Below are 11,693 nucleotides of genomic sequence, written 5' to 3'. Positions count from 1 at the left end.
ACTAATTTCTACATGTTCATACTTTCAATAAGTAATAGACCTCAATCGTGTTGCAGCACCCACCTATCTTTCTATTTGCAAATGATCCAATTAATCATCATTTTATGCGTACATGCTTGCTCTTCCCACCACATCCGGCTTCATATATTCAAAGAATTGGCAGCACTACGCAAAAAAGGAATTAGTTTCTGAGAGCTTGTGGGATCACAGGTTTGTCTTTATCACCTTTCAAACTCGTATTTCAAACTTGTATACCTATTTTACAATGTCCAAATTGAAAATGCAATAAAGATAAAGGTTCGATTCCCTCTATCTTCACCCAGAAATCCTGGGAAACTCCAGATCTGGGGACAGGCGACAATCCGGCCACCAGGAGAGGAGGCTGGTGTCGCAAAAACACGCAAGCCCCGCCGCGCTGCTTTACGGCACTCGGCCCGCCCCCTGCAGGTGCCGGAGGCTGAAGCCGGCAAACATGGCCGTCACCTACTATTTTAGCCGGGGTGTGGCTGTCCTGGCAGGGTTTCTGCTCTTGTCCTTCGGCAGCTTGGCCACTAGTCAGATCGAGGTAGGAGTCAGGCCCTCCGAGCGACCGGGCCCTGGGAGAACAGCGTTGTCGGGGCCGTGAGCGCCCAGCCGATGTCCGATACACAGAAGCCGAGGGAAGCCTCCTGGAGTCCTTTCGCCTCTTACTGGGCTGCCTGGGATGTGGGGAGGGTGTCACAGGGCACGCGGCAGGACACTCGCAGTCCGTTTCAGCTTTTTAAAACGACGAGTTAAAATAATCAAATTCTGGGAGAGGGGCGAGGATCCGACCCTTTGCGCCCAGTGCGTATGCCCTGCAGCTCAAAGGCGAGCACTGAGCGCAGTCCTTTCCTCCCATCAAACTACAGCGCGCCTCCTGGATGGGAGTCGGATGGGTACGGTGCTTAGGTTTTGACTCGCAGGACGTTCTGGCCTCTTATAAAGCTTTCACCGTCCCCTGCACTCTGATAAGAAACACCTCACCCAGTTCTCCAGTCTCGATCTCTAGCATCATTCAGGCCTGCATATCAGGCTAGTTAAGGGGCCCGTGTAGTCAGCAGACATTTGAAGGTCTGTGTCCAAAGTAGTGTCTTCTGTCTTCTCCATTTCCTAGGGATTGCTCCTAAGCTGGAAGCCTGGGGTTTTTAAAAAAATAAACACCTCTCTTTATCCCACTTTTTAATCAAAACAAAGTTCTGTGTTCTGAACTTTTAAAATTGCTTTTACCTGTTTAGTTCCACTGGCTTAATGCAGGCCTGGTAATTTCCTGCCTAGACTAGTGCAATTACTGCAATTACTTTATCTTGTTTCCCCAGGCTTCCAAACTCCCCTCACTTAGTTGCTAGATTAGTCTTCATAAAATGTAAACCTGATCAGGTTATTCTTCTGACTGAATCTTTTCCAGTGCATGCAGAATAAAGTTAACCATGCTCTGGCCTCTGTCTACTTTTCCAGCTTTCATATTGGAACCCATTCTGCCCACCACCTCAGTACATTGAATTTAGATCAGTGGACTCCAAACTTTAAAAGGATATTGAGCATGCACTTCCTCTCTCTCTCTTCTCTCTCTATATATATCTATTCATGAACTACTGCTAATTTATATATTCAACATTCATAAAGCATATTTTTGAGGTAATATGAATAGTTCTGTTTTCCTCCTTTATTCTAGTGGATTATCTTGTACACTTCATTTTGGATGCCATTGCTCTTTTTTTTCTTTTGATTGTTATTGTGCTTTTTCACATTACCATGTTTTATATTTTATACCTCCTGTTTCTTCTGTCCCTTTAGTAAGATGCAGTAAAAGCATAACCTCTGTAGAACCTTTCCCTACCCCTTTCCTTTGATATTACCGTTGAAATTTGTACATTAAGCTTGTATAGCATTCATCGATTATAACTCATGTATGCTTTGTATTATCTATTATTCCATCATTTTTCACTTGGAGTGCAATGGCTCCCTAACTAGTCCACATCAAGTCACTCTCTTTCTTCCCTTCAGTCTATTCTCCAAGCTACAGCCAGAATAACTTTTAAAAATGCAAATCTGATCATGTGGCCCATGTACACCTTAATATGGCTCTAAGGATAAAGGACAAAATCTCTATTATGACCCCATAAACAAAGCCCTGCATACTTTGGCCCCTATCTGCACCCCCCAGTTCTCTCTCTCTCAAACTTTTAGTTATGCTCATATTTTTTTCAGTTTCTCAACACCTTTAAGCCCCACCTGCCATTAGGGCACATATTTCCTTTGTCTGGAACTATCTTTCCTCTTTTCATCTTTTGGATCCTAACCCAAATGTCACTTCTCTAGGGAAACCTTCCCTAAACCTCTCCACACCATACCCCCCAGGTTAGGTCATTTCCCCTCTTATTCTCTTTCATGATACTGTCTATCTTACCTTGATAGAATTTATAGGTTGTCATCTGCTTAATATGTCTAGCAAATTGGATAGTAACCTCTTTGGAGGCAAGTACTCTGATTGTTTTTGCCCAACATTGTATTCTGAGCACTCAGGACAGTGACTGGCACATGGTGCCCAATGAAGTGATGAGTGAATGAATGAATGAATGAATTACATTGTAGTGTAACGTGCAGCTTGTCTTCTGTATTGAACTCGGATTCTTGAGAGAAAGCATGCTCTTCAATGATTTTTATATCACTTTATATTACATGGTATCTGGCACATAACTGGTGCTCCACTAATTATAAGTAGAATGAATGAGTAACTTTGCAGTGCCTATATTGTCTAAAAAATCACAAAAGAGTTTTGCTATCTCAACTTTTTCCCTAAAGTCCTAATGATCCAAGAATTTTGGAACTGGAAAAGACATTCAGCTCTCATTTTCTGCTTGAGGAAAATAAAGTCTAAAGAGCTGAATGACTTACCCAGTCTCGCAGGTGCGGGATAGGACCTAGGCTAAAAACTCAGATCTTCAAATCCCTAAACCAGTGCTTTATGCACTATAGCACATTGCTTTTTAAAAGCATATAGATAGCTGTTGAGAATGGTTAAAAATAAATATGTGTGTGTGAATGTCTGTGTATGCACACACACATTTGAGTGATTTTTTAAATTTCATTCCCCCTGAAGTTTTCTTGCCAGTTGAAAATTAAAACAACTAACATAAGTTATACAATTACCAGGTTCCAGTCACCATTCCTATTATATTCTGTGAGTCAGGTAACATCATTTTATACATCGGGAAATGGAGATGCAGAGAAGTTAAACAGCTTTCCTAAGTTTATACAAGTAATAAGTAATAGGACCCAGATTTGGATCCAGGCAGTTTGACTGGTCTAGTAATACTGCTTGGGAGCAGATCTGAGGTCATTATGGCTTATATTCATTATTCTTTTAATATATAATAAAAATCATGTTCATTAGGTATCTGGATGCCGAGGTTTTTAATATTCCTTGCCAGCAAATACAATTCAGATTCACTTTAACAGATTAGTGAAGTGATACATGACAGCATGCCAGAGAATGTGCTCAATCAAATATATTGGTAAGTTCAAATGAAGTAATTGGAAGCACCCAGCGCAGAATACGAATGAATACTGAATGAAATTTCAACAGGAAGGTTATTAATTGTTATGTTTAGAATCAAGATATGAAATAAGTCATTTACAATTGGAAGACTGAATGGAAAACTAGAAGCATATAAGGAAGAGATGACTGGGATAAAAACAAACTGCCCCTCCCTAAAATAATGCCCCCCTAACAGAAAAATAAAACTCTATCAGTCCTTCATAAGGTCAAAACCTAGCATCTTTATAAACTTACATAATGAGGACTTATTGTTATTATAACTGTAAAAACTCCATGAATCTTGACTGTCCTTTACTAGTCTTTACTCTGGGAAATGTGGCTTTCTTCTAATCTTATTATTATTTGACTGCTAGGAACAAGCAGAGCAGTTCTTTAGAAGTGGCCACACAAACAACTGGGCTGTTTTGGTAAGTAAATTCTATGAAGGTATACTATTCTATTCACTTAGATATGTGTCTGAGAAATTTTGTGTGAATCAAAATTTTGAAAATAAAATTTATTGTATCATATTACAAATTGGTTCAGACATACATTATACTATTTCTGCTCAAGTTAGGGAACCTGTAGATTCTTTGCTACTGAAGGGTGGTGATTTTGTTTCTAGCTTTTTGGTTTTGGCTAATACAGGCAGTGTTATAGTGAAAATCCTTGAATACATATTTTTGCATACTGATATGAGCTAAATCAAAAGATAAGTACATTTTCAAACTTGATGTATATTGCATATTACCCTTTTAGAAGATTTATTTTAGTTTATGTTCCCATCAGTAGAATACGACTTTTGCCAATTCTATGAATTGCCAGACTTTTGGATACCTATCACTTTGATTTGTGCTTTTTAAATTATGATAGAAGTTGAGCGTCTTTGAGAGTTTTATTGTCCATTTTTAATACTCCTGTTATGAAATGCTTGCTCTCATTCTTGCCTATATTTCAAAATCGGGTTATTGTTTCAAGTTTTTCATTTAAGTTAGGATTTTATGCTATTTTTCACATATGAAGTTTTACTTTTTTATGTAGTAAAAATTTTTAGTTTTTTTCTTATTGTATTCTAAGTTGAACATTTATTTTAATAAAAAAACTTGTAGTTCCTCTCTGTTTGCAGGGCAAGAACATTTATGCCATTCTCAAAACTGTCGTACTTACACTATTAGCAGAGACATGTGGTAGGAGGTAGGAGGGTGCTTGATGGGTAGGTATATTAATACTTGACCCCAATCTCTGTTACTTCTTGTGGAATGAATTCTCAAGAGGGCTGACTTTTGAGATATGGCATTAGATTTTTCTAGTTCTTTTGATATCATTTTTAGGAATCTTTTTTTTAAAATGCTATTTTGTGTCACTTTAGAACTTGTATTTTTTTATATAAATATATATAAAAAATAATTGCAAAGCATTCTACAAGGTGTTTTTAAGTGTAAAACTAGTTTGCATTGTTTCTAGTTTTCTGTTCAGTTTAACAGCTTTATAGCAAACACATTACGTACATATAAAACTGTTTTGTATGTTATGTCTATTTTATAATTTTCACAACTAAAATTAGGAAGAAATCTAGAGTAAAAGGAATATTATATAACCCAATTCTGTGAAGGGATTAGGCACACTCTCTTTGATTTTAAAGAGTTGAATCTTTTAGAAACAGGAACTTTCTAGAGTCACAGAAATTGAGGCTAACTAAGTTGGCTCACTATTTGATTGAATTCCCCAAAGATTTTTTTTCTCTTAAGCTGAGTGGCCTTTTTATTTAATGCTAGTTATAAAAGACCTCTCTCTCGAGAGATTGGTTTTATTGACAATTCTTTATGTGCTTTGTTGTTTCTAAGCCTGCGTTATGATATATTCTTTCTTTAGGCATCTCTATATCCTACCTACAAGGAAATAATTCTCTACCTTTGTGGCTTATTTTGATTCATAAAAATAACATAATTGGTTTTAATACTTTAGGTGTGTACATCCCGATTCTGGTTTAATTATCGACATGTTGCAAATACACTTTCTGTGTATAGAAGTGTGAAGAGGCTAGGCATTCCTGACAGGTAAGAATTCATAATAAAGAGTAACTTTGAACTTCAGTGAAAATCACTCTTAGATGATTGTTACTACATTTGCATTTTTGTGTTGTTTTTAAAAAAGATAAGGAAACTAAGTTGTTGTTTTTTTAATTGTTGTTAGAACATACAACCATGTGTAACTTACTTAAGACCATAATGGCAAATTATATAAAACATCAGTCAATACTAAGGTAAAAATTTTGATAAATTACAATTATTTAGTGTCATTTATTTAATCATTAAATGTCTCAGTGTGGGGTTTTGATTGCAGACAACAGAAGACAATTCTGACTGGTTGAAGTAGAAAAGGGATTTATGGAGAGCATATTGATTAGTATGCTTCCCAAATTGATGGGAAGGCTGTAGCTGTAAATAGTCAGAAACAGGGAAGACCAGGTAGCAGAGAAGACATTTCTAAAAATAATGCCATAAAAGCAGTCCAGTGACAACAATGCAGCCTTGAATTGCTGAAGTCTAGACTTAGCTACTGCATAGCTACCACCATTGCCTTTGGAAACTTAATGTTGGTACTGCTGCCTGCTGCCAAAATCCAGCCTTTGCTGTCCCAGCTTCTGAGTCTCTAGCTCTTAATTTAGAGCAGGGGTCCTCAAACTTTTTAAACAGGGGGCCAATTCACTGTCCCTCAGACTGTTGGAGGGCCGGACTATAACTTAAAAAAAAAAAACTATGAACGAATTCCTATGCGCACTGTGGGCCCGGGACGAGTCGGCTGCTAAGCAGGACAGGCAGCGGCACCCGGCGGGCCGGATAAATGTCGTCGGCGGGCCTCATGTGGCCCGTGGGCTGTAGTTTGAGGACGCCTGATTAGAGCCTTTGGAAGGATGTGATATTGTCAGCATAGATGAAGTGCCCTTGTTAGTGCTCTGTGGGGGTTGGTGGGGCAAGAAAAACTATATGGCATTGTTAGCAGTTCCTTATCCCCTTTTTTGCTTCTATGATATCCTTTGTATACTTTGATTATAACATGATTATACTAATTTAGTATGTTTCCCTTATCCTATACTAGAGGCCCGGTGCACGAATTTGTGCACCAGTGGGGTTCCTCGGTCGGGCTGAAACTGGTTCTCCGACATCCCCCGAAGGGTCCTTCATTGCGAGAGGGCACAGGCCAGGCCAAGGGACCCCACCAGTGCATGATCGGGGCCGGGGAGGGACATGGGAGGTTGGCCAGCTGGGGAGCGGCCGCAGAAGGGCTCCAGGGCATGTCCGGCCCATCTCACTCAGTCCCGATTGGCCGGACCCCAGCAGCAAGCTAACCTACCAGTAGGAGCGTCTTCCCCCTTGTGGTCAGTGCATGTCATAGCAAGCGGTTGAGTGGCCTTAGCATATCATTAGCATATTACGCTTTGATTGGTTGAATGGACAACCAGACGATGGGACACTTAGCATATTAGGCTTTTATTATATAGGGTTATATAAAAGCCTAATATACAAATCAACCGAATGGCAGAATGACCAGTGGAACAACCAGTCGCTATGATATGCACTGACCACCAAGGGGCAGATGCTCAACGTAGAAAGGAGGCGACTGGTGGTGGCGGTGGGTGGGGCCGGCGAGCAGGCAGCACCAGGCTGGCCAAGGTGGGTGCCAGCAGGGGCCCCCCCGATCGCCCCAGTGGTCATCCCATAGATTGGCCCTGATTGCCGGCCAGGCCCAGGGACCCTACCCCTGCACGAATTTCGTGCACAGGGCCTCTAGTTAGATTGTAAAGTCCTTGAAGGGAACAAGGATTATATTTTATTTCACTTTGTACTTCCAGCATCTAGCACAGAGCCTGTCACATAGTATGCTCAGTAAGTATTGGATAAATAAACACAAGACTAGGAAATATTTTATCAGTTAGGCAAAGCAAGCACAAGTTTACACTTTAAAAGTAAAAACACTTTTATTGAAGAAATTGTGTTAGTCTACTTTTTAGCAATGTTAATCCAATATAAAAGACATTTTAATAAATAGGTTGCTATAATTTTATAATACTGTTTCAAAATATTGACTCAGGAAAAAGGGATTTCAGTGGTTATGAGCGAAAATAAAAACACATGCTCATAAAATCTTCACAACTGCCCTACAGCCTGTTATTGTTTTACTAGGGGCCCGGTGCATGAAATTCGTGCACAGAGGGGTGTCCCTCAGCCTGGCCTGCACCCTCTCCAATCCGGAACCCTCGGGGTCGGACATCCCTCTCACAATCTAGGACTGCTGGCTCCTAACCACTTGCCTACCTGCCTGTCTGATCGTCCCTAACCGCCTCTGCTTGCCAGCCTGATGCCCCTAATGGCTCCCCTGCTGGCCTGATCGCCCCCTAACTGAGCCTTGGACCGTTAGGCTGCTGCCATTGGTGGCTTGCCTGAGCTGTGGGCCAGCCCTGGGTGACTGGGCAGTCACCATCCCCGGCTTGCCTGAGCTCACAGCCACCATCCCCAGCTTCCCTGAGCCTCGGGCCGGCCCTGGGCAGTGGCAACCGCTGCGGCTTTGTCCAGAAGGACGTCTGGAAGGTCTCCTGGTCTAATTAGCATATTACCCTTTTATTAGTATAGATGCCTAATTTTCGTGGAGGGCAGGTATCTTGCACTTTGTGCCATGCTTTCTCCAAGATTTTTGTTATTATTTGCTTAGTTTGAACTTCCTGAAACATTTTACTATTTTTAGGAAATTTTTGGCCCTCAAATAATTGTTTTGGAATAAATTCCTATTTCATTACCTTCAATATGTTTAATATGCTTAAGATGAGGAAGTGATAAGCCATTATTAAGTTGGGATTAGTTTTAAAGTTAGTATGTGAAGCAAAAATTGAGCCAAAATTATTTTTGAAAGTTTCATTCATTTGGGGGTTGTTTCTCTGTCTCCTCATTTTGGCTGTTTGGGTTAGTGACTGTATTAGGTAGATCCTCTACACTTTTCAATCTCTACTGTAGGACAGTGTTAAAGGCTGTTTCTGACTAATTAGATCAGGCAAAGACCACTTCTGCCTACAGACTGATAGGATTCTGACTTGAATTGCCCCCCAGACAATCGTCCTCTTGTATGGCAAGTTTTTTTCAACAAGGTGGGGCAGTTGCTCTGCCTGGAGGCTAATTGTTATTTTTAATCTCTTAAGTGGCCTCAGGGCAAGGTGTTTTCCAATAGGGTATGTCAACTGTCTTCCTCCCAGGCAAAGCAGATGTCTATGTGGGAAAGCTGTCCTCAGCTGCGTGAGGGAATGACTCAGCCCAGGAAACTTGGGGTGTCTCCCTTCTGATCTCTATCTCCTTTGAGTCCCCAGTCCTGGCTTCTGCTCTCACAGCTCCAGTCCACTTCACCCTTTCCCTGGCTCCACAGGGAATTTTGTGCATTGGCCCTTTAAGAAGGTGCCTGAATTTTCAGCCGCTTTTCACAGCCAGGTGTTATGTACCGTCCTCAGTTTTGGTGCTCTCTGCTGGGGAGCCCAACTTGGGAATTAGATCCCAGAGTTTCAGTGGCAACCTCCCACAGCTGAGATATCGATTTGGGTCTTCAGTTGCTATCTGTGAGCGCCCGGCCAGCCCTTTTGTGCCTCCGCCCCTCCTACCAGTCTCTATGCAGTCTCCACTTTCACTCCTCCGGCATCAGGGTTCTCTCCTGTGAGTTCTCCATTGATTATTCAGGAATTTTTTTTTGGATTTTAGTTGTAATTCCAGTTTGTTCTTGGGAACATGTCTGTGTAGCATCCACTTACTCTGCCACCATTTTTAATCTCCTCGAAAGTTTCTTAAATAGCACATAAAGTACAGCATAATATTGTCTTTCATCAGATGTAACACAGCCAGTTTTTCCTTCTTTGGTAGAGTACTTGATGAAGTGGTTTACTTAGGCCTGGGGGACAAGTTATATGAAAAATATACATATATTTAATACTAGGCTTGTGAGGCTCAAGCTGTGAGAAGCACATAGGAATTGAGATTGACTGAGGGAATATAGAATCATAGTTCCCATTTCGTGATTACTTTGGGGAATAAACTTTGAGTATTATGGTAGGTGAGATCTATCTCTCCTTTTTTTTCTTTTTAAAAAAGACTTACCTCTACTACAGTTTGGGTGGATGTGAGTATTTATAATGATCCCTGTCTGATAAACTATTTCTATAATTAAATCCAGTTGAACTATTTTTTCTTACTCTATGTTTTAATCATTATGTGAGATTAATATTTCTAATTTAAACATCTCATTCTTCATATACCCTTATTCATCAACTCTAGTGTATGCAAAATAGAGTTCAAATCCCTTATGGTAGCACACAAGGTTTTTGCAATCTGGTTCCAAATATGATATTCTAATAATTTAATTTCTGATTATTTAATTTCAATCCAGGCATTTTCTTCTTATAAGTCCATGAATTGGTCCCTGTCATTGCCTTATATTGGTCCTTCCACCAGTCTTTCTGTCATCTCTACTTTCTAGTTTTTCTATGCCCAAATTCAATCCATGCATTTTCTAAAACTTTCTTGGTTCTTTTTGCATAAATAATATTTTATTTATACTTGTGCCATGGCATCTTTTTGTATGTATTGATCTTACTTCTTCCAGGCTGCTTCTGATACTATGTTTGTATTCCTCACAGTGCATTCTTTGGTATATTGTGCATAGTTAAATGAATGAATGAATGAATAGTATGCTTAAGACTCCCTAGCTAAGTGGAATCTGGTTGGTCTCGGCTAGAGAGGAAATATTTACAAATACTGCAAATTTATATTCTCTAAAAATCCTGTTTCTCAAATTGTACTGAGCTAAATGTGTTCTATAGTTGATTTTATAAACTACCAGAGGCCCAGTGCATGAAATTCCCGGCCTGTGCCCTCTCGCAGTTCAGGACCCCTCGGGGGATGTCCACCTGCCAGTTTTCTTCTGACTACTTTTAAAATGTTCTCTGCATTTTTTTTTTTTTTTGTAGTTTTCCTCTAATGCACCCAGGTATTAATTTTCTTTCTCCTCGTAGTCCTTGCAGTCCAGGACCCCTCGGGGGATGTCCGACTGCCGGTTTAGGCCCTATTCCTGGAGATCGGGCCTAAGCGGGCAGTCGGACCTCCCTCTCGCAGTCTGGGACCCTTCGCTCCTTACCTCCTGACTGCTTGCTGCTCCTTACCCCTCGGCTCACTGCTCCTTAGCGCTGCTGTGGAGGTGGGAGAGGCTCCTGTCACCACCGCTGCGCTTGCCAGCGTGAGCCCGGCTTCTGGCTGAGCTGTGCTCCTCCTGCATTGAGCGTCTGCCCCCTGGTAGTCAGTGTGCATCATAGCGACCAGTCCGCCATAAGGGTCGCTTAGGTTTTTATTATATAGACTAGGGGCCCAGTGCATGAATTTGTGCACCTTGGAACGAACTGTGGGCTGTGCTGCTGCGGTGGGCACAGGGGTGGGTCTCGGCCCATCCTCTGTGCCCTCGCTCAGCCCCTCCCACCGGGGCCCCTGGTCCCCTGTCTGCTGATAGCCCGCTCCTGCCACTGCCGCCGCTCCCACATGCTGATAGCACCGGCCCTGCTTTCACCCGGTGACGGTGCGGAGTGATTGGGGCCGGTGCCAGCAGCGGGTGCAAGTGGGGCTGGTGCCGTCAGTGGGTGCGAGCAGCGGCTGCTGCCCTGATCACCCCTCAGGAGCAGGGGGAGGTGGAGAAGCCCTCAGGGGCAATCGGGGCCAGCAGTTGCCTCTTGCACCCACTGATGTCACTGAGCGATTGGGACCGGCGCCAGGTGCCGGCAGTGGGTGCGAGCGGCGGCTCCGGCGCCAGCAGCGGGTGCAAGCGGGGCCATTGCTGGCAGCCGGTGCGAGAGGCAGCTGCTGGCCCTCAGAAGCAGGGGGAAGTGGAGAAGCTCTGAGGGGCGATCGGGGCTTGCAGCCCACCACTCGCACATGCTGACAGCACCGAGAGATCGGGCTGGCACCAGGCGCCGGCAGTGGGTGCGAGCGGGACCGGCGCCGGAAGCAGGTGTGGGCGCCGGCAGCAGGTGTGGGCGCCGGCAGCAGGTGTGAGTGCCCGGTGGGACCGCGGCGCACAGGAGCAAAGAGTTTTCAGTAACCACTAGAGGCTTGCC

General features: G+C 42.6%; 1 protein-coding gene across 1 annotated transcript in view; it reads left to right on the top strand.

Moving 5' to 3' along the window:
• The first annotated feature begins 438 nt into the window (after nucleotides 1-438).
• The window catches only part of PIGK (phosphatidylinositol glycan anchor biosynthesis class K), a 116,912-nt gene continuing 105,657 nt past the window's right edge, over nucleotides 439-11,693 (top strand). Inside the window, exons 1-3 of the mRNA XM_080656546.1 lie at nucleotides 439-565; nucleotides 3,934-3,987; nucleotides 5,525-5,616. Of these exons, the coding sequence (XP_080512672.1) occupies nucleotides 473-565; nucleotides 3,934-3,987; nucleotides 5,525-5,616 (239 nt within the window). The 5' untranslated portion in view covers nucleotides 439-472. The remainder of the gene's footprint in view (nucleotides 566-3,933; nucleotides 3,988-5,524; nucleotides 5,617-11,693) is intronic.

The sequence above is a fragment of the Plecotus auritus genome, assembly GCF_963455305.1.
Source record: "Plecotus auritus genome assembly, chromosome: 2".
Taxonomy (NCBI): domain Eukaryota; kingdom Metazoa; phylum Chordata; class Mammalia; order Chiroptera; family Vespertilionidae; genus Plecotus; species Plecotus auritus.
This window is presented reverse-complemented; position numbering and strand designations above follow the sequence as displayed.